Source organism: Neodiprion virginianus, chromosome 5 (genome assembly GCF_021901495.1).
Source record: "Neodiprion virginianus isolate iyNeoVirg1 chromosome 5, iyNeoVirg1.1, whole genome shotgun sequence".
Lineage (NCBI taxonomy): Eukaryota > Metazoa > Arthropoda > Insecta > Hymenoptera > Diprionidae > Neodiprion > Neodiprion virginianus.
The window spans coordinates 29,573,046-29,594,690 of NC_060881.1; the positions used below are offsets into that span (position 1 = coordinate 29,573,046).

A 21,645-nucleotide genomic window follows, 5' to 3' on the forward strand; every position below is an offset into this window, starting at 1 on the left:
ATTGAAATTAGCCTTCGATAAAAATATATGAAAAATTGCACATACGATATTATATATTCATACCTATGCATATATTCGTTTTATAAACGAGTCGAAAAAGGTCTGTTGGTTCGCTTATGATGTATTTATTATATCTTCCTTAATCGCGATATTATCTTTATACACTTGTATGCATTATACATGTTACGTATATCGTAAACGTAAGTTTTTTTTTTCCCAGGGCAATAAAATTAAATTTGAGTATAAAAAACCGACGTCATTATCATTGTGCGTAGTACAAGAATTTGGTTGCGTATGACGAAGAATTTGCCTTTCCAAGCATGCACAAACGGGGAAAAAAATATAAATAAATAACGAACTTGCAGGAACACCGATCAGATATGTATTAATATTTTGTTGCTGTTATTTTTTCAACCTACAACCATTCAGCAATCTCTGGTATCGCTTCACCACTTCGATTAAACGGTTATTTGCTTAGCTACGTATTATTAAGCTTAGACTTTCTAGTTTGATTTAAAATTTATACCTGCTAAATTCGAATAGGTTTGATCGAGTTTTATGGAAATATATCACAAGGCTACTGATCAACTAGGATCTGGTATCTTACAGATTTAAACACAATCTAGTACAATCGTGATTGAAACTGAAACGTACGTTTTTTCCTAGTCCTCCTAATTTCCCTATGAAATTGCGAGTATTGAAGCTAATCAGTATAATTGCTGATCATTATTAATTTTCTATCGTGTAATTTCATCATGATATAATATGTAATAAGAATACGAGTGATCGTTAAAATTTTGTCATTAAAGCCTATATGTCTGCAATGTATACTATCGTCGATATGTATGTACATACATGTATGTAGTAACACATCCGACGACTATGCAACGAAGTATTATTTCGATAGAGAGACCGTCTCGGATAAAGTTGAACGTAATTTTATCTAAGTATATTACTATAATTATTATAATGGGATAATAGTTATTGTCCCGTATCGAGGCTTGCGGTTTTTAGAAGGCGAGTCATGCATTGATATAATAATTTTTCGTTAGATAGATTATTCAAACTGCAAAAGCATCCAAAATACTTCTAAAGCTATCGTACGAATCAAATTCGCAATAACGAAAAAAACAACAAACGTAATACGCTCTTTAAATATCACAGCCTTATTAATCGTAAGATATGTCTTTACTCTACGTATAGTAGCGCATATTTATATTATTGTATGTATTTACCATTATTTAACGATATAGATTTCAGGACACCCTGCGTTTTGAAGATCATTATTATCATCGTATAAATTTAATTATCTACTGATGATGGTTAGCAATTGCTAAATAATCTAAATATGAGCATTCCGACTGGCGTAAGGAGTGAAAACTAACTGCTGTAAAGTTTAAGTCTACATAAATTCGTCTATTCTTTGTCTAATCAATGATTAGGGCGTAAATTCTATACTCACATGGACGAGTCTTTCCTACGTCAATTCTCTCTAAGCAATATCGTCTGTGTCTTGCTCAAATTTGTTCTTTATGTGTTTTATAATATATTACACACTTTGTAGATAGTCTATGCATGCGTGCGAATTGTAAGTACTCGTTTATGCACTAAGAAAAAATGTTTAAAAAATTGTCTTCCTCTACAATATATGACAGACCGCGTCGCGTATAGAAAAAGCATATTGTATAGCATATTAGATATGATTAATAATTGGTCATAAAGATCGTCAATAATGAAAAAATTCCTGCACTCGGTATTGACGTGCCCTTACCGTTCTAGATGGGCGCTGTTTTATTGCTTTTTCATGTCAGTTGTTATAATTACGGAAACTGCCACACTAATAGCTTTTTCGGGCTATTAGAATATTTTTTTCGTCCGTTAATAACACTGAACGCTCATATTTAATATTACGTATTCATATAATCATATTTCTGTGTCGCTCATTTCGTACGGCGATAAATTTGCTAAATTTTGCCAGATTGTATGCATTGTTCACACATCTAATAACTAATACATAGTAAGAACAAAAAATGACCGTTTGTAACAGAAATCTTTATCATCATACTTCAACAATTGACCAGTTACGTTTTTACGATGAAATTTCCTGTTGGTCGAAATCTATCGAGGCTGCAAGGTTTCACAAAGGTTACGCTTGATTTCTCGAGTTGTCCGTTCTCTGAAATTCTTCACATCTTTTCAACTTGAAAATCCGAAAGATTCCAGAAACCTTACATAATCCTCTTCATCTCTTTACGATATGTTACGACTTTCGTTTGAATACTATAAACTTCTTGAGATGTCAATCAATTTTCGTAGCCACCGATATCTAACATCGATAAACGCTTGAGATTGATGAAATGACCTGTCTAATCGTCCTCACAAGTGCAGCTGTATAGACCAACCCTTTACTAGTCAATGAATCAAAGTTGCCAAACCACGAAAATTGAAATAGATCAAAGAGTTAGGCTCCACTGCTCTTTTAATTAATCGTGTTTTCCATCAAATCAATCACGTTGACTAGTTAATTTCCTAAAAAGAAACTCTATAAAATCGGTAATTGACAGATATTGATCTCACAGCCTTAGTGCTTCTACATACCGCGTTAATTGATTAGTTGACATCGATAAAAACTTCCAGGTTAAAATCTACGATTACACATGCGAGGTGCAACTACTCGTCGTCTTCAAATAGGCGTAAAAAAAGTTTCTCAAAACAGAGTCAGAAGCACACCGATGGCCTGTAGAGTCCCGTATATCCACAGAGACGGGCGCGGAGTGCAGGCAGCAAAATTGCAGCAGCAGAAAGGTTGTCTTGTAGCTGTGCGCATTCACATATCAACAGATACATCTTGTCACCAGGTGACATCGATTTGTGGAGCGTGATGCGCCGTAGTCCGACAGATTTTGGCAGATATCTGTATATCATTCGTGCTCCTGCGGTAAAATTCGGTAGAACATCAATTTTGTAGTAGTGATTATTTCGTAGTAGTAATATAACAGTGTGGCCACTAAATCTTCATCACAAAATTCCCTGTCTTTTTCACACTGTCCCGCCTAACCGATGCGTGCAATCGTTTGGAAGTTAATATTTAGGAATATTCAAAGATTAAAGAGAAACTTCCGCTGGTGGTAAAAAGGATTTGTATTCGATCTAATTTATATGAAGCTTAAAAAAATTGTGGGATGCATTTGTATGAAAAAAATACAGTAAATGATTGCCTGACTTTCCGCAAATAGCTCTGACATTTCACTGACTATTCCAGAATTTCAGAATTCCATGAAATTTCCAGGTTCTCCAGGGTTCCCTGACCCGTGACCACAGAGTATAATAGTATATTGTGATACAAGTGCGAGAAAGCGACCATTATAAGCATGCTGTGAAGTTGGCCGCACGAGTAATACAGCTGCTGCACATGGTACAGTGATATTCGTGTATTCCTGCACACTTCACGTCACACGGCATACATATGGTGGCTTTCATGCCGAAGTGTCACATAACTGTTTATGCAACAAATGCATGGGAAGTACTGCTTCTTCGGGCTGCTGCAGCGAGTTAGAGAAGTGGAAAGCGCTGGTGCGAGAAGTGAACGAGAAGAAAGCACTAGTGCGAGAATTACAGTTAAGCCATTTTGCGCATGCGCAGTATCTTTATTCTATTCCTGCATGTAAAGCGCTACTTACACCACTCTCTGCAAGCACGACAAGTAGCACTTCTCATGCATGCATTGCATAAAGTCATCTAACACAGTCACGCAGAAGGACTGTAAATCTCTAACGAAATCTCATCAGGACTAAGTAATTCGGTATTCTTGACATAATAGATCGTGCTGCTTGTTATTGTCAACTACTCTTACCCGTCCAATAAAGCCAATTGCGTTCGAACTTGAGGCCGTCGTCGCCTTCGAAAACCTTGAAGACAGAAATGATGTAGCCAGTCGTAGCGAGCGGCGGTCGGCCTCCAGGTGGCTCAAGCGGAGGCCGAGCTATCGTGGCGACTTCGTTGAACACATCCAAGGTGTGACTGGCTGCGTATTTGATCTCCCTGGGGTCGAATTTCTGGAGAGCACGGCACTGAGCCTCGTGATGAAATTCACCCGGATTTCTCGTAAGTTTGTTTATGAAGTAGTACGAGATGAAGGGAAACTCGGCTGGAATTATGAATATCACGATTCAACGAGAGCCTTGTGAACATTTTTAATATCAAGATGTGTAATGTGTTATTTCGGTATCAGGGTACCAAGAAAAGTAGAATTATACAAACGGAGTCGATGGATCTGACTGTGTTATGTCTATTCCTGAGCGCTAGGATTGAAAGACTCAGCACAGCCTCGCGTCAAATATGTAGGTACAATAACATGATGTCAAGTAAAAAATCCGTAACAAATTCAAGCACGTTTCCAGGACATTTCTACGATATTTTCAGATTATTCAAGAACATTAAAAATACAATATTTCCAGGACACAAGAAAAATTTAGTTGATAGTTTCCAGGACTTTTGCAGGACAAGCAATATTCAAGGACATTTCCAGTACCACTGGACACGATGAATAGTTAAAATTCTGCAACGTTTCAAACGTGAGAGATCTTGCAGAATTAAGTGCCAACATCATCAAAGAATTACTTTTGGCACCGTTCGAGTCAAGGGCAAACCAAGTCCCATTGAATGAAATACTCTACGCCGTGTTTTGGTAACTGTGAATATGGTGTCTGAAGACCACGGCCAGCGTTTTTGTATATCTAACAATCTCTGAACGTACCGTTTCTCTCCATATTAACAAGAAGTATACTCTGGGCTGCCGTTGGCGCGAGTTCAGCTAGAAGTTCTGCAGCAGTGTCCCGCTGCAGGACGAGAGGGCAGGCGAGGGGGGATTCCATTAAAGGATCAAGGGGCTCGAGGGGCGTCATGAGGTGAGCGAGGATGCACTGTTTCGGATCTTCAACTTCGAGGACGGACAACGGGCTGCCGGTCTTCTTCCGGTCGACAATCGGCGCTAGCTTGAAAGGCATATTTTTTATAATTCAACCGTGAGTCAGAGGAACAGGATTCGTGTCTTTCGAAGCATGATCAGCATGTCTTGGTGAACAGTAATGGCGGCTCACCGGTACACCAGCAGGAAGAAAATGGTCCAGAGACGCTAAAGGAATGATGAAACAGTCCCTGTCCAAGGTCGCAAGGGTCCTTGGTTCCCCTGCGGTTAGCTGACTGTTTGCGGACACCACAAGCGGCGTGTAAGTTCCGGTAGCACCTGCAGTGTTTCCAGCGCTAAACGATACCTGAATGAACGACAATGAGAATATAGTACCTCATCAGCAGTATCCGACGTCCGAAAACGACAAATAATTGCTGTGACGCGATCAGTGACCGCGGTTGCATTATACACAAGTCCGAAAATAGCTCGTGCTCCCAAGCGATTTCCCTGCGTTTCTTGCGTTCGTGGTGCCTGCTGGATTTCAGGCCCGGGTCATCATCTACAGGGGAGTAAGAACTGGGTGCTCATTGAGAATAACATTTTATTACATCTTTCAATCGTCACTCTATTGTCAAGTGTATTCGTTAAGTATACACAGGCGTGTCGAGGCTTGTGCTTCAGCGGTGAAGGGTGGTGTCTTCGTCTATAAAAAAAAAAAAAAAATTCCAAAAAAAAAAAGATTGCACATCTAACCTGCCTGGAGGCCGCGGGCGTATGTGGCTCCGAAGGATCTCGCTGCTGGTTGCCGTTCTGTTTTCGTTTCGCATTCCCAGCTCCTCCTCCACCGCCACCAACACCTCCAACGCCTCCACCTCCGACTCCACCGGCACCCCATTTAATAATGGGTCCGGAATTCCGCCGATTCGACGAGCCTATCTGAATACCGGAATCTTCTGTAGCGCTGCTGACGGCTGGTGGCGATAGAAACAAATGGGTCCTGTACGAGTGCGCGGGGTGTTCGTCCATCGGATAATATCCAAACTCTCGACTTCTTCGCACCGCATCGCGACCGACGCCGGTCCGACCTCGGATCCCTGGGGGTCGATAACCGGTGGTTCCTCCGCATCCGGCAACCACCCCGCCGACACCACTGTTCCCACGTTCACCAGCACCGGCTCCCTTGTCCACCGCAAAGTTCTTCCGGAACATAAGATTCATGATTGAATGTAGAGAGTAGTGCAGCGTGCACGGCGGAGACGGACTGTGGACGGACTGTGTAGCAGAGAGTTCTGAGGTGATGCTGGAGGAATGCAGTTGGCCGTGTTTTTCTACCTCATTCGTCGGCAAACAGCCACAGGAGAGAAGTGATATATCACGGCCAGGTGGGTCAGACACAAGTCACAACACGCGACAATTATGTAGTGTAATATACGTAGTACTGTAGCTAGCTGGTTACTGACTAGCTCTATGATGCCACTGCACGTGCACAACGGCCACAACCCTCCTATATGCACAGAATTAGTAAGTCAGAAGTTATCGGCGGATCCGGGTCGCTAAACAACAGTTAATGAATCAGAAGGGGCAATGGTGATCACTCGAGACAGACACTGACCTACCAAGGTGGAGGAGATCGGACTACCAGAAATTAGCTATCCTCTGAGAATTGACGAAATCATTTAGTTCACCCGATCAGTCAGCTCGTTAAGAAATTGAAATTCTACTGGCAAGCAGTACTTCTCAACGTACAAACAGTGAGTTGAATTAATTTAAATTCTATCTTGCACGATACGGTTACATAAAGCCAACCGGCTTCGAGATTCTGCTTTTGGTCAAAACTTCAGATAAGGTAAACAGAAGTATAATAATATTACGAGAAGCGTATTGTATGCCTGGAAATATTCAAATTTTATAGAGAAAATTATTCAAATGCCTATGGAACCAGGACAGGCGTCTGAAAATCACTGACAATATTCAAAATACTGAGGAACATCTTGCCAGAAGTGTTATTTTTTTGCATCACCTAGTGCGTCAGCGTCAGCACGATAGAACGATCAGTGGATCGGGAAAAACAAAGGGTTTGGTGTGATACATATATACATACATATAAACATACATATAGTTACACACGCAAGTATCTGTTGTCCGATAAAAGCGATGAGAATGGTTAGATTAAAATGTCAGGCTCGCAAGTATGCTCGCGCCAAAGCGAATCCGTTTGTACAACGTGTGATAGGTATATTATATACCTATGTGTAGCTGTATATTGTCATCGTGTATCTGATGGGGGTTCCAGGGTCCCGTGAAGGTTCGATCGACAAGGATGATGACGATGACAAGTCCGTTTGTAGATCTAGTGCAGGCCTTTCTATGTTGACCCATCAATGTTTCTTACATCATAAATGTCACTCACTTACCTGCCCTTGCGTGTCCCTCGATCGCGTTATTTATTCTCCATTAAACGGCAACAGGATATATGCAGGGCCCCACGATGTGAAAACACACACATAAACACACATGTGTATTTATAGGTCTTCTTTACGATTGTGTAACGCCACTATTTGCTGTGCAGTGAATGCGAAGAATTCAGTTCGCAATCGCGAATTTAACCGCGGAACGAAGCTGAGGACAGTTAACTCATTCGCGGGCGAATGTTGCAAGAAAAACTAAATAAACCCACAAAGCTGCGCGGGTATTTCAAGCTGACGCTAGACCAAGTTCTAATAATACTTTACTAGTCGCGTATAATAATATAAATGTAGGTAGTGAAATATGGGGGGTATCGATCAAATCCACTCAAACTGTAATCGTTTGAAAGTTATTAACTTTACCCTGGCTCGTATTTTATTCCCTGCAGTCTGCTCCAGAAGATAATAAGACAAAGTCACGGTTCATCCCCCCCAGCAATCGCATTAAAAAAAAAAAAAAAAAAAACTCCGAGGAGGTTGGGCTGAAAAATATGCGAGTATCACACATACGTCGCGATTCCGTATCCACTGCATTCCGATTTTCTTTTTCGTTCTTTTCTTATAATCCATCACGCGATGGATATACCTTGAATAAGGATACGGCTAGTCCGTTTACCGTGTACAGAATTTGGAATAACTAGTCGTATCTAGAAGGCTTAAATGAAAAGATATCTAATTTCTATTCATCTAGTTGTTGCAGGAAATCATGCCACTCGTTGATAAGTCTAGCCTATATGAGTTCAAGTGATTCTTAATGGCACATATTATGTATGTGTACAACAGAGATGAGAGGTATAAGGTATAACTACTCCGGATCGTTCGAAGAGGGTCGAGGGTTGCGGTTCACTACAAAGTCGTTGATCTTACCGACGAGGTTGGCCCGGCAACAAGTGCCGTGTCGCGTTTCGACGCCATCCCTTTCGTTCTACTTCAGCCACTTCGCTCAAATCCCAAATGGTGCATTCTGCACTATTCCTCGTGGCGATGACCAGGAACCTCTTCGCATTTCAATTCGCTGATCTCTTCGTCGACATTGCGAGGGTTGTTCCTAATTGCTTCACGATTAACCGCTCGATGAGATCTGAGATACGGTTGAGCACTGGGGTCGCTGAAGGGTGAGGTGAACAGTATCGAAAGCAAGTTCAATCGGCAACAGTTTCGTGTTGGGCGGTTGTTCGTAGCTGGGTAAATGGGCAGCGTTCGTCCTCCATGAATTATTGTACATTCCTGTATTGATCGATGATTCAACGCGGTTTTACGTGTGGTCGTTTTGTCTCGCAACAGTCCAAGTACTAGTGTTAGTAGCTGGTAGCATCAGCGTCGGAATCGGCAACGGTAGCAAAAGCAGCAGTAGCAACGAGGCGAGGCGAATAGGCGTTTTGCATAATTCGGCGGTACACTGCAGTGGAACAAGAGAGGCGGTGGATGTAAATAGACAATACTTATTCAAGGAGGAATGCCAGAGTGATTTACTATTATTTTGTGCTACCCAGCGAACTAGCAAGATATTGTAATAATTGATATACGTACTATAGAACGATATTTTTTGCATGAGAAACGTTTTCTACGATTGATAGTCTTAGTTGCCTCTGAATATGGCGTATATTTCTATTTGTATCGAAAGACACGGAATGTAACCGGATGAAATGTTATCATACATAATAACCGAGTTTTAATTTGTGAAATATTGAACAAATAACTGTAGGAAAATCTGCTTTCCGAATTAATAGAAGCAAAGAATACTTTAATTTTGGTTCCGTTCACTTTACTCACTGAAACCGCTCTCGAAGCTGACTGAGACTATTACACTACCATATAATGTGTACATTTCCAGTAGAAAATTGTCAATAAGTCAGTAAGGAAGAAAACTTAAATATCAGTACATTACAAAAATAGTCGAAAATAGTGTTTGACTCTGGCTTACCCCCTTGAAGGGTGAGTGAGATATACTGTACACAGGGGAGCGTTAATTGTGGTAAAAAGGAGTAGTATGATAAGCGCGTGGGGTAGCACGTGGCAGCAGAGACGTCTCGAGGGCGCTGGAACCGAATGACGATGAGAGGATGTTTTTAGAGTTATGTACACGCGACGCACCGTCGGCCCCGACGAGTACAATGATGGATGTAATAATAACTGTGTATAGACGGAAAGGCGACCTTGCTGCTCCGCACCACCGCGCTCAACCGCCGCGAAGGCCGAGAGGGCCAAACGCTTTGGCGCGAGTGCTGCAGATACGGGCAAACGGAAGCGCGTCGATGAGGAAGGCGACGAGAGAGGTGGCGAACAGCGTTAAGTTAGATCAATGACAAAGATAGACGGAGAGGGGTGCGCTGCGCCCGCTGCACCCTGTTCCACGGATGCGGAGCGGGTGCGTGCGCACTGACAACCACCTATACATGCGGTACACCGGTTACACACATACGTAGGTACGTATCCGGAGTAGGTATTTGCTTGTGCTGACTGTATGCTGCGGGCAGTTTTGGCGCAGAGCGTCGACGTTAGCCCTGCGGAAGTGCGGCGTATAGAGGCCGGGCCAAGGTCAGACGCGTTTCTGACCGATATTGGAGCTGTAGACTGGGTGTGGAGGAGCACCGTGGGTCAAAGGGAAGGTCCGAGGCCGAGGTGGTGCAATATTACCAAGGGGGAGTATTCTACCGGGGTCAGGCATAGTCTACTGACGGAATGCTTCAAGGACGACCCTCGAGACGGCGATATAACGGCCACGGATGTATCGCTGCGTGCGAACGGTGATCGGCTGCGCGGTTCTTAAATCGACACAAAATATAATCGTGAAAATCGTGTTTATTACGTGGGAAAATATTGGACCAATTTTGAGGCTCTGTAATTCGGTTCCTCCGAATTAACGGGTCGCAGGGTTCCCAGTTCCTGCTCCGCGCGTTCCGGCCGCAGAGACCCGATGCTCACTAGTTCAAAACTAGTTCCGAACCACGTTCGGCGTTTGTCATTGGTTCGTTCGGTCCGGTCATAACCACGATTGGCTGGACAATTCTTCTCGTGCACTTGTTAATCATAGTGGAACACGGACCGACGTTTGAGGGAATCCCCGAACCCGGAACCGCAACGCGATGACGGTGCCGGTGCCGATCTTGTCTGTTCGCGCGACTCGCTGACAGAGCCGTTTGACAAAGCGTAGAGAGAGAGTCTTAACTGGCCGCGGGACGCTACCTTACTAGTATGAATTGGGGCCAATATTATTGGCTGGCTGGCCGTCGGCCCGCAGCTTGTCTACCGCCTGCCTCGTGCTCGTCCGCAGCCCCCTGCGACGTACTGCGGCGTATCGCGACGTATCGCTAACCCCTACTGAAAATACGTTCATGTGTTGAATGATAAAGTGTTTTGAAAGAATTCCGAATAGAATTTATTACACGATCGTATACCTTGTAACTTGTTATCATGTGATTTCTTATATATTTCATAGAATTTACAAGATAAATTATGTAATAAATGACACGCTGAATACTTTAAAAACATTTTACGATTTGACACAGGAACATGGCGCGAAATGATACCGGGCGTTACGCCTCCAATTGCTCAGGGGTGGCAGGAGGGATGATCGCCAGACATGGAGAGATAGATAGATAGATAGATATACGTGATTGTGTCTACAACAATATTAGACAATTTAGCGAGAGAGAGAGAGAGAGAGAGAGAGAGAGAGAGACAGACAGAGATACGGCGAGCATTGTGTTGAAACGCGCGACGCAGCAACAACGAAGGTCGGGAATAACGCTGGGTAACGGACGTACAGCCGTGAAAAAGTCGAGGGTGCGACGGGAGACGATCCGGCATTGGCATGCCGCCCACATTTATCGAAATGGTTAACGCGTCTGGAATTGGCCCCGTTTCAAGTGGCCCTGGTCCAAAAAGATTCTTTGAATATCGCCGTCTAGACCCTGCATTTACCCGCCGCAAGTCACGTGGAGGTGACGTGCGTGACAACTACGAATCACTCGACTTTACGTCACCGTGTGCGCGTCTCGGTCGGAATTCGTCGACGCTGTAGCTGCTGCGTCTATTCTGAGACTTTTGACGCTTTAATTAAGTGCACTTTTAATCACATTTGATGTGTAGCCACGAATTGATAGGAAACTTTTTAGAGAAAACCGCATAATCCGAGACTCGATGTTGGAGAAAACATTATCGACTTATTTTTAGACGAGTTATTTACTAAACGAAAAACACTCTAGCTTCGATTTATTCTTTGTTTAAGCATGTCGAAAGCTTCTTGCAACCGTGTGAAAAATAAATTTCACATTAACCACTTTTATATTGAATGTTCAATTAAGCGTGATCAACACTGTAGTGTTTCAGTTGTTATTCAGAGGCAATTGATCAAATTGTGTTGAAACGTATCGCAATCGGTAAGCTGTAGCTAAAAATTATACATAGAATAAATGATAAAAATTATTCCATCACTAGAGCGTCGAAGAAGTATTACTTATTTTGTATTTAGAATTTGAACTTTCGAAAAATCCCAACAGATAGAGTGAATACAGTGCACTCGTCTGATACTGATAAACGTTTGAAAGTGTTTCATTAAGTTGCTACAAATTTACGTAAAAATAATAATATTTATTTATAGTATTTAAATTACAAAATGAGGCTATTTGGAATGCAATTGTTAATAATAAACATACAGATGTTTTATTTTTTGAATGGTTTTTAGGTATGTAACGAATCGAATGACCAAGTATTGCGTGCAGCAATCTCGCGATGCGCGTATTCGCGAATTGTGATTTCGCGGAAGATTTTTTTCGGCGGGATAATAGAAATAAAGGGGAAAGCGCAATTGCCGAAAATTACCCCTGTCCCTACTTATTGGACAAAAATGTTTATTTGGCATTTAAAGCGTATACGTTCATAGTTTTGCCGATAAAATAAATAGGAATGATTGACGCTGGGTTGGATAATTTTTTTCGTTATGAACGACGCGTCAGCTATCCGAGAGACGGGTGTAGCCACCGCGTTTAAATGAGAAACCCTTCGCACTATCGGCAACGAACTCATGTAGCTCTTGCTTGATCCTCGACTTCGGTATTCCGACGGTCTGCATAGGGTATCCTGGAACGTGAAATCCCGAGTTAAAGATTTTCTTTGAACCCGGTGCTACTCGTCAAAAGAGGACACATTCAGAGAAAACGTTCGGAGAAAAAAATTCGAAAACTTTGAGTCTTATGGAAATCTCTAATTTGTCTATTTCACTTCCTGACACCAGTAATCTCGAATGATTCTAACGATAACAATGGCGTAGAATATCGAGGAATAAAACGGAATGTGCATCAGCATTTTTGGCGATTTTCACTTCATCAACTGAACAATGATCGAAAACAATACGATAGGCTTGATCTTTTACTATCGTAAATTTATTTCAGGCAAAGATATTGTATATATATTTTGCATATATACATACGTATATACAAACCGTAGCCTCAGTCATAAGCTTACAGAAAAATCAAAGGATTGTGAGCTCAGCTCGTTGTTAGATTTTCTGTCATAGCAATTCATCTGCGGAATAATTAAATAGTTTTGGATATTGCTGATTTAGTAATATTAAACACGCAATATTTTATGTGAGTTTACTAAACACTAATATACATATATATCTATACATACAATAAACAAATTTAAAAAAAAAAAAAAACTTAAACAATGACACCGAAAAGTCTCGAAATAAATTCTGTCTTTTTTTAAGGCAATAATGTTAAAACCGCCTCAATAACTGTTTGTATATATCTACATATCTATGTTATACGATTATATAAAAATATTATCGTTCACTCATGATCACGAAAAAAATAAACAATATTTTCCATCGAGAACAGAACAAAGAAATTCAGTAAGAATCAACTATCGTCTTGTTAAATTCGGAAAATTGTTGTTTCTATCATAACATATCCTCACTCCTCGCTTATTTTCCGAATAAACTACAGCGTTCTATTACGCGTAAAGAAGCTAGGCAAAGCGGGGTAACGATGTCTCGCATTACAAATTACGCCGTGTAGATAATTCTAGATTGAAATAAATTAGTTCACAGTTCATTGTTGGATTCTTTGACAGCTGAAATAGCTTTTTTTTTATCAAAGATTTAAGCGCGGGTGAAATCACGAGCAGTATAAGTATTTAATACGACCGTATATTTATATATTCATTTAAATCACGAAGAAAAATTCATTGAAAAGTTATCATAGGGGCATTCCAAAATCCAACGCCTATTAGGACTTGCACGTTACCCTAATTTAAGGAAACAACTTAGTGAACGTAGTCTGACGATTGTTAATATCGCCATCAGTATTCAATCAGGCAAAGATTTCTTGCTCTATACCGAGCTGTTCCAAAAATATGCTCATCGGGGTGCGTTTTAGTCCTAATTCCTCCATCTTGTTCACTAGCTTGTTCCTGATGTTTCGTAGTCTCATCGATGCGTGAATAAAAGTCACTAAAAACAAAGGAAGCGAGAATTACACTCCTGATCTAGGGACAATATTGCACAAGGCAAAGAGTTTAAAAACATATTCTACTTACCAGAGAAAGGGAGAAGAATACCGATCAGAAATACGAGGAGGGAACCAACTGTGTACGCAAGAAAACTACTTCCAATAAGAATCAAAATGATACCCAGAGCAGGATAATCTTTTTTTGTCTGGTGAATGGCTCGGCCCTCGCACGATGCATAGGCAAACAGTCCGAGAGCAACGCTCATTGATACAGCACCGACCAACATTTTCACAGGATGAATCAGCCTACCAAAAAAAGTGTATGTTACATATGCTTGGAATACAAATGTATATAAATAGTAAATAGATAAGGCTGGATCCAAATAATGAAAAACGCATCGTCAGTTATACATTCCAAATCTAGAAAAGATGAAACTCGTCGAATATCAACATTTTCATTGTTTTCAAAGTTTAGACACAGCTATTAATAGATCATGAATAACAAATTCGTATCGATGTATGATATATGGGAAGCATAACAATAAGAACGTGATCTCACCCGACAATAAGAAAAATGATGACGGACATAAAGAAGTAGTTGGTTTGGTAGTAAAATAGATTGTTGACAACTCGGTTTCCCCATTTGTCCAGATCCTTGAAATTCGGTATTTGGAACCGGGCCGATTCCAGTAGGAAATCGTCGAGACCCCGTAGGGGAGGAATGACGAGTTCGGAGTTTCCTATACCCACAATCTTTGACCGCTCCATATTCGACGGAGGATCGAACTGCCTCGATTTAGGTAATTCTTGCTTTCAATATTTCGTTGTAATTTCAATATCTTGAAAAACTTTTATTTTTTCGCCGAACGTCGCAGCGAATATTCGTCACCGTTGACCGCAAATGAAAGGATAGGTCACTAACGTCACGTATCTGCAGTTCCTGAATTGCTGCAATCTAAATAAAACAATCACGAACAAAGAAGATACCTTAGAAAGGAAGCCACGGAGGATGAACTGCAAAATCGGGACTTGATACATATTAAGATTTTTTTATATCAAGTTTTATTCTTAGCTAAAAGATGTCGCCACCATATTTTGCTAATCTGTCAAAAGCAGCGCGAATATTTGATACTTAAACTGTAATAAAATTTACATAAGCAAATAATGAGATACATAAGGATAATTTTTGGTGTCAAGTCCCTGGTATTAAAAGTCTTTTTCGCAATTCTAGATCGAGTTGAGGAGAACGCCCGTTTATACTTTTAAACTCCTAGATTTCCAGGATCACAGTTGCTCTAAATAAAAAATATCCGAGTAAGCGACGATAATTTTTTAAATGCCAAAATAAAATATATTGAAAGTACGAAGTGCGTATGAAAGTTGGAAAAATTGTCAAGGTAATATAAGAATGTAAATATTTATTGAACGCCCATTATCCCGCCAGTAGTAATAACGTATAGGTATGAAAAATATACAAATTAATCAGTCAAATTTTCAACTTGACTCACCATTCAGCCCACAAAACACGTTATTTACATGATTATAATACATCTGTCAACTACCATCTATTGTAACGGTAATAATATGTTAATAATTTGTTTCACATCATTTTTTTTCCTTATATTACGAAAATCATTTTGTACGAAAAAATTTGAGCGGACAAAAAGTGACGCATCACATCTGTTGAATATTCTGTACTATATCGATAAATTCTAGCAGTTGACAACAGGAATTAGTAAGAAGGAATAATAATATTTGTCCCATGAATAATCAACCCTGGAATTATAAATGCATATCGTTTTAAAATACAAACAATTTCTATATTTTTTAACTATTGTGAAGTTTCATGGCCTACCAGAGCATGCCCAGAGCAATTTTGCGTTTGCTAAAATATTGAAAATATCTAAACACTATTCATTATTACTAAATAACTAGTTGGGAAGATTAAATTGAAGCACTTGGTAGGAAAAAAATCATCTAAATTGATGTAACAATACAATTGTGATGTTGAAATTGTATTGAAAACTATAGCTTAGCTCTGTTAGCGTCGAGCAGTGTCTTCAACTTTTGAGTTAACATGATGTTTCCCTTAATCTTCAATTTACCACGCATGAAAGCCACTTGTGGATTCAATTTACCAAGCGCCTGGAAATAGTGGGAAAAAAATCGTTTAAGAATCACTGATTTGCAATACTTCTTCAAATATACTTACAATTTCAACCATATCTTTATCTTCAATGGTTAAAGTTGTATCAGACTTTCCAGATTTCGGTTCTCCTTTATAAACTTCAGCTTTCTTTAAATCAAGGGCTGAAAGAACGATTTATTTAAAACTGAACCCTGTTCTATTTTTTATTCATGACATAGAGAAGAAATTAACTCACTCCATTGTGCCTTATTTTGCCCAGAACTTGTAATATTGTATACAAATATACCATTTATTTTTTTTACTTGATCTGGATGCGCTTTGACATGATCAGCAATAGCTGCAAAAACTGCATCAGATTCTAAATTTTCTTCGGCTGAACACAATGCGGGTTGAATAGGCTGCATTTTTACAGCTTTCAGATCAATGTAAGCACCTAAGAAAGTAATAAATCAATTATTAATGACAAATCGAACCAACAGTGCTTCCATTAATTCCATGTCTAGTTTATTTTGGAAGTGTCAGCAAATCCTTTCAGTATGTTATATGATTTATAGTTAGTATTACTTGTGAAGTATTATTACTATTGTAATCATCAGGGCCCGGATAAATATCTATTCAAAATTACAAAATTTGTACATATGATATAGACTTAAAAAGTAAAACATGGCAAATGATTTAAATAAAAAATATGTATTTACATATTAATCCAATCCCCAGCAAACATCAGTGTTATCATAGCATTTCGCACATTTTTTAACAATAGCATGAATTGACTACAAGCCTAGAGAACTTTACACCTATTGTGAGCCAGCAAAGCTTCATTGAAGCACTGACGTAAATCAACGAAATAGGGAGGGCAGCAAATTACTATCCTTGCGTTTTCGTTCATAGGATTACGAAGAAGTGACATATGATATTATATTTCGTGATAAGGCAATTTTTACGCTCACAGGGCGTAACAGCGCGGAAAAAGCGTAGAAACGACAAGAAATTTATTAAACGAATAGATAGAAGAATGTTTCTTTACCTACCAAGTCACGAACACGTCTCCGCTGCAGCAATGACTGGAATTGTATATAAATTGACGAAATATCAATAAGACGATCGTAAACCGATGATATCTCGTGTTGTTTTTTTGTGCTTTCCGAATTTACGTGAGAAAGTTTAGCTCGAAAATATCGATGTTATAGCTACAACGAGGCGATTCCGACTAGTTTCTAATCTTGCTAAAGATGGCGGCCGACTGTCGTGCCGTGGCCTTGGTGTAGAATATCATAAGCACTTTTCTTTTTATAAATGGGAGGAGTTAGCTAATTATTTGGTATCGTAAAAGATTGAGAACGCGAGGAATAACCCTGGAGTTACGAAGATCAAAATCTTCGTCATTTTGCTATACACGTTTAAAGAAAACAATTGGACAAAAAAAACCTGTTTAATGAAAATTGCGTATTGTTGTAAAACTGGGAGAATTGGACTCAATTTTATAGTCATTAAAACTGCGTCAACTTTAACAACATTTGAATTACCTGTAATAACTTTCTTGTTGTTTTCCAAAACCGTTGTTTCGAAATGTATTCGATTACCATTCCTCCACATGTCAGTGCGCAATGTTTGCCCAGGAATGACTGGGTTAGAAAATCGAACCTACAAGTGAAAACAGTTAATAAATAAATGAATACATAATATGTACCTATGACCTCAGGCATCTATTTTCGTCTTCAACATCATTAGACTTTCCAATTATACTGTACAAAACTTTACTGGCTTTAATTGCTAGCCAATTTTGAAAAAAGTTTTGTAATACCTTAATTGCTTTGAAGAAATCTGGACTTTCGTGAGCGTAGGTATCGAGAACATGACGTGTGGAGAATCCAAGAGAGCACAAACCGTGTAGAATTGGTTTTTCATACCCGCCAAGAGAAGAAAACGACGAATCTATGTGGAGAGGATTAAAGTCCCCACTCAAACGATACACAGCCGCCTGTTGAAAAAAATAATCAGTACTCGACAAAACTAGCAATAATCCTAATTCTAGCAACAGAACAGTACTTAGAACCTAACATGGAAGGCTATAGCAACTAAGTGAAAAAGAAAAATTGGATTACTTGATCGATAGAAGTTTTTTGGATTTTTGAAATATCTGGTTTCCTGCTGGGGGCAGGTTCAGTCGGAATGATACCGGGACAACTTCTCTTTCCTCCGAAACCACCTGCACCAATGGCAAATGCAGAGAGTTGCGCAGTGGCCAATTTTTCACCAGTCGCAGCATCTATGGTATCACCTGTGACAATTTTTTAATATTCAACATTTATTGCTAGCACGATGACTTAGAAATCTCACAAATCACCCAACGAACTTTCTCAAAAGGTGCGAAGCAAAAATTGTGAAACATGATCGTTTTTCTATCAATACAGACCTTGCATTATTATAACAGCTCCTGATCCTTTATCGAGAACATCAATAATCTTGAAGCGCGTTTCGACACTCGCTTCTGACGGTATGGGTTTTAGAATTTCGAGATATTGTTCCCCATGCAGTGTCTAAAATAAGGTAAAAATAAATGAACGTTACCACCATATTTCTCTGATATGCTTGTGAATGGAATGTTTGATCCAAACTACATACCCTGGAAGGATCTACTTGTATTCCATATGGTACATCGTCAAGTATTGATGAAGAAATGAGCGCATTGGGTCCAAAGAGAACGAAGTAAGTCGGCAGAACAGCAAATTTACTGTGATTCTCGTACAAATAAAGCATATCTGATGAATATTCGGTTGTAGCTCCGACTGTAAGTTAAAATAGATTGTTACAAGAGTCTTTTTAATTGCATTCTTTATCGTAGAGATTTTATATCATACAGAAAAAAAATAATTACTCAATTTACTTCGTACCTCCAATAGCATAAAGAATGGTGTTTCGAAAATCATAGGTGTGTTTCAGAACTGCATCCTATATGAAAAAATTTTTCACAAGTCTTAACATTGGTACAAATTTTATGGTTTAGCTATTTCGAGAAAAATTTTTCTCAACATTTTGATTTCAATACGATAGCTAAAATTTTTCACTGAAAACAGAAATGCATGATTATATTAAATTTCCAAACTGAAAATACTTGCAGATTTCTGTTGGGACGAATTTTCTTGCAACTCCTTCAACACCTCAAATACTTCCATTGAGGCTTCCTTTGTTGAAAATGAAATATTACATTAATATAATAATTACTAGAGCAAATATAACCATGCTCATTTATTGATACTAATTACTTGTATAGATTCACAGCGTTTCGCTTTAGTCATGTCAGTAACAGCTGCCCAATTGTCTCTGGCATCTTCTGGAGTAACGGCGTCAGACATCTTTTTTCTCAAATTGCAACCAGCCGAGCGAATTAAATGACCTGAAGAAGTTGATTGTCGCAATTTTAGTAATATAATCGAATGTGTAAACGAATGACGATAGTCAGAATATATTATCTGAAGTTTCTGTCTCATTCAGATATTATAACTGTCTATTACGCATAAAATGTAAGTCATACAATCCAATTTTTATCCATCAAAAAAACTATAACATACACTTTCCAGCCCAGCCAACAGCTGCTTCGATAATAGATCCATTTTCGGAACAATTCTCATGACAAAGCCATGCAACAACAGGTGCAATCAGCTCAGGTTTCAATTCCTTAAAAAAATCTGGAATAAAGGTCAATTGAGAAACGAAAATTGGAATAACTGGTACAATTTAGATAAATGAACAAAGAATACAGTGATTATCAACCAAATACATAACTCGAAAAATTTCAAACCTGGTGGAAGAATATCTTCCGTGAGCCGAGAAGCGGCTGTTGGCACAATTACATTGGTGTAGATGTTAGAACTGTTCCCTTCGATAGCCAAAGTATTGGCAAATCCTACCAGCCCCATTTTGGCAGCACTGTAATTAGCTTGACCAAAATTTCCGTAAAGTCCACTATTGCTGGACGTAACGATAACACGGCCATATTTTTGTTTTTTAAAATACGGCCAAGCAGCTTGAGTCGTTTTGAATGCTCCTTTGACATGAACGTTGTGGATTAGGTCTGGAAGATTGTTTCATGAAGTTTCAATCAAGTTTTACCTCTTCACGTACTGAATTGTTAATTCAATACACACCCCAATCTTGGTCGGATATTTTAGCAAACGATTTATCACGCAAAATACCAGCATTGTTCACAACAATATCAATACGCCCAAAAGTTTTAATTGCTGTATCCACAATTTTATGACCTTCAACGACAGAGTCGTAATTGGCAACAGCTTTTCCACCTGAAAATCCGGTTTGATTAATTGATTGTACTTTTACTCCATCGTCTTATTAGCAGAAAAAAAACAAGCGAATGGTGAAGCAGAGTTTAGACTGTCCTAGCTCAACACTTTAATATTAACAAATGCTTACAACAATACCAGCACTAAATGAATATAAATTCGAACCATTTTGTCGGATTTCTTTGACAACAGAGTCTGCGACACTACTGCTACTTCCATCTCCATGTCGTCCACCTCCTAGATCATTAACGACAATACTGGCACCTCTTGATCCAAATAAAAGAGCGTAAGCCCTTCCCAGACCTAAACGAATTTATTTTAATTGAACAAGGCGACAAATATTTAAAAAATAAGAGAAAAGCTAACAATGTCACAAACGAGACTGAATTGAAAAAAGGCGAAATGAATAAAAATTGAACAACTACCGCTTAAGAGAATTTAACGGTACGACGATTTTTGTTGTGTAAATAAATATTTTGTCTCTAACCTAGAATGCACTTTATACAATTTACCTGCACCGGCACCGGTGACTATAACTACGCGACCGTCAAAACGGAGTTCTTCAGGCATCGTGAGACGTCAAAATCAACTTGACGATACGAGGATCAGTGGAACAACACCTCTGATGACTCGGCGAACCCGGCGGAGCTTGAATGCATTTGACGGACGGTCAAAGTTCGTTCTGATCAACCATAGATGTAGTATAAAGCTAACAGATGAGCTCCGAATATACTCAGAATGAACTCGTGGGAAACATCATATGTAAATCCTTAGCTAGAAACCCTAGAAACCGGCGGAGTAAGCCATGGTTAATCACAAATTAGCGCGGTAAATTCAACGTTCGCAACGCGGAAGCGGACAATCATCCATTCAAGATAAATTTGATTCTGTCAAAACTAAACTTGGTGAGCTGTGGCTGACATAAAAAAGTTTTCCAGAACAATTTCCTTTGACTGTAAATTAGTAAATCGTTAATAGTTGACCAAATGTCGGGAATGGTAAGGAATGGAATAATCATAAACCAATTAACGCATGTCATAAATATGATTTTGATTTGCAGTAGTTGAGGGACTAAGTAGATACATAAAGCCATTGAAAATTAGTGTTTTAATTTATATTCATATCAAAAAGTGACAGATAGATGCTGCATGATTTCGCGATTCGTTGGATTGGTTGCGTTTTACAAAAATTCGAAACTTATAGGTTTGATTCGAAATTCATTACGTGAAATTTTAAAGGTAAAAACGCTAGGCTAAATCTTTTATATTTTATACAGAATTAATGAAAAATCCTTAATATGGGTAATTTATTCTTCTAATTCTGAATGAGCTGTATTTTGTAGCTTGGTACTTGGAAAGAGAGTTAT

The 21,645-nt window shown here is 39.2% G+C and overlaps 3 protein-coding genes across 16 annotated transcripts; all 3 read right to left on the reverse strand.

The window, feature by feature from the left end:
• Positions 1–216: 216 nt before the first annotated feature.
• Positions 217–10,632, reverse strand: LOC124305352 (uncharacterized). Of its 12 annotated transcripts, none has more exons than XM_046764668.1 (7): positions 10,184–10,632; positions 8,242–8,773; positions 5,663–6,106; positions 5,100–5,273; positions 4,757–4,994; positions 3,854–4,147; positions 217–2,933 (listed from the first exon to the last, which is right to left on the reverse strand). In XM_046764668.1, the coding sequence occupies exons 2-7, from the start codon at positions 8,287–8,289 to the stop codon at positions 2,719–2,721; spliced, it is 1,413 nt and encodes a 470-aa protein (XP_046620624.1). In that variant the 5' UTR covers positions 8,290–8,773; positions 10,184–10,632; the 3' UTR covers positions 217–2,718. The 12 variants fall into 12 exon arrangements, with proteins under 12 accessions (XP_046620624.1, XP_046620628.1, XP_046620627.1 ...); XM_046764672.1 differs by lacking the exon at positions 10,184–10,632 and adding an exon at positions 9,531–9,769; XM_046764671.1 differs by lacking the exon at positions 10,184–10,632 and adding an exon at positions 9,469–9,584.
• A 1,314-nt stretch (positions 10,633–11,946) lies between these two features.
• Positions 11,947–14,812, reverse strand: LOC124305357 (PRA1 family protein 3). The gene is made up of 4 exons (XM_046764688.1): positions 14,389–14,812; positions 13,918–14,135; positions 13,718–13,831; positions 11,947–12,456 (listed from the first exon to the last, which is right to left on the reverse strand). Exons 1-4 carry the CDS (start codon positions 14,595–14,597, stop codon positions 12,329–12,331), a joined length of 669 nt encoding a protein of 222 aa, XP_046620644.1. The 5' UTR covers positions 14,598–14,812; the 3' UTR covers positions 11,947–12,328.
• Positions 14,813–15,232: 420 nt separating this feature from the next.
• Positions 15,233–20,963, reverse strand: LOC124305349 (peroxisomal multifunctional enzyme type 2-like). Of its 3 annotated transcripts, XM_046764659.1 has the most exons (16): positions 20,792–20,963; positions 20,445–20,582; positions 20,127–20,279; positions 19,781–20,053; positions 19,551–19,667; positions 19,245–19,375; positions 19,098–19,163; positions 18,873–18,930; positions 18,604–18,767; positions 18,395–18,518; positions 18,084–18,259; positions 17,783–17,959; positions 17,505–17,622; positions 16,214–16,411; positions 16,042–16,139; positions 15,233–15,974 (listed from the first exon to the last, which is right to left on the reverse strand). In XM_046764659.1, exons 1-16 carry the CDS (start codon positions 20,847–20,849, stop codon positions 15,855–15,857), a joined length of 2,169 nt encoding a protein of 722 aa, XP_046620615.1. In that variant the 5' UTR covers positions 20,850–20,963; the 3' UTR covers positions 15,233–15,854. The 3 variants fall into 3 exon arrangements, with proteins under 3 accessions (XP_046620615.1, XP_046620617.1, XP_046620616.1); XM_046764661.1 differs by lacking the exons at positions 17,505–17,622; positions 17,783–17,959; positions 18,084–18,259; ... (8 more) ...; positions 20,445–20,582; positions 20,792–20,963 and adding an exon at positions 17,006–17,443; XM_046764660.1 differs by lacking the exons at positions 17,505–17,622; positions 17,783–17,959; positions 18,084–18,259; ... (8 more) ...; positions 20,445–20,582; positions 20,792–20,963 and adding an exon at positions 17,010–17,442.
• Positions 20,964–21,645: the final 682 nt, after the last annotated feature.

What these genes read in the sequence shown, in the direction of transcription:
- LOC124305357 (XM_046764688.1), bottom strand. Translation starts at nt 14,597, where the DNA reads ATGGAGCGGTCAAAGATTGTGGGTATAGGAAACTCCGAACTCGTCATT. An exon ending in ATCATTTTTCTTATTGTCGG is followed by an intron (nt 14,136 to 14,388) that starts GTGAGATCACGT and finishes TTTTTTTGGTAG; the next exon opens with GCTGATTCATCCTGTGAAAA. An exon ending in CATATTTTTGGAACAGCTCG is followed by an intron (nt 12,457 to 13,717) that starts GTATAGAGCAAG and finishes TTCACGTTCCAG; the next exon opens with GATACCCTATGCAGACCGTC.
- LOC124305352 (XM_046764668.1), bottom strand. Translation starts at nt 8,289, where the DNA reads ATGGCGTCGAAACGCGACACGGCACTTGTTGCCGGGCCAACCTCGTCG. An exon ending in TGTTAATATGGAGAGAAACG is followed by an intron (nt 4,148 to 4,756) that starts GTACGTTCAGAG and finishes TCATAATTCCAG; the next exon opens with CCGAGTTTCCCTTCATCTCG. An exon ending in CAATTGGCTTTATTGGACGG is followed by an intron (nt 2,934 to 3,853) that starts GTAAGAGTAGTT and finishes ATTTTACCGCAG; the next exon opens with GAGCACGAATGATATACAGA.
- LOC124305349 (XM_046764659.1), bottom strand. Translation starts at nt 20,849, where the DNA reads ATGCCTGAAGAACTCCGTTTTGACGGTCGCGTAGTTATAGTCACCGGT. An exon ending in TGTTGGCTGGGCTGGAAAGT is followed by an intron (nt 19,376 to 19,550) that starts GTATGTTATAGT and finishes CAACTTCTTCAG; the next exon opens with GTCATTTAATTCGCTCGGCT. An exon ending in CATTCTTTATGCTATTGGAG is followed by an intron (nt 18,768 to 18,872) that starts GTACGAAGTAAA and finishes TTTAACTTACAG; the next exon opens with TCGGAGCTACAACCGAATAT.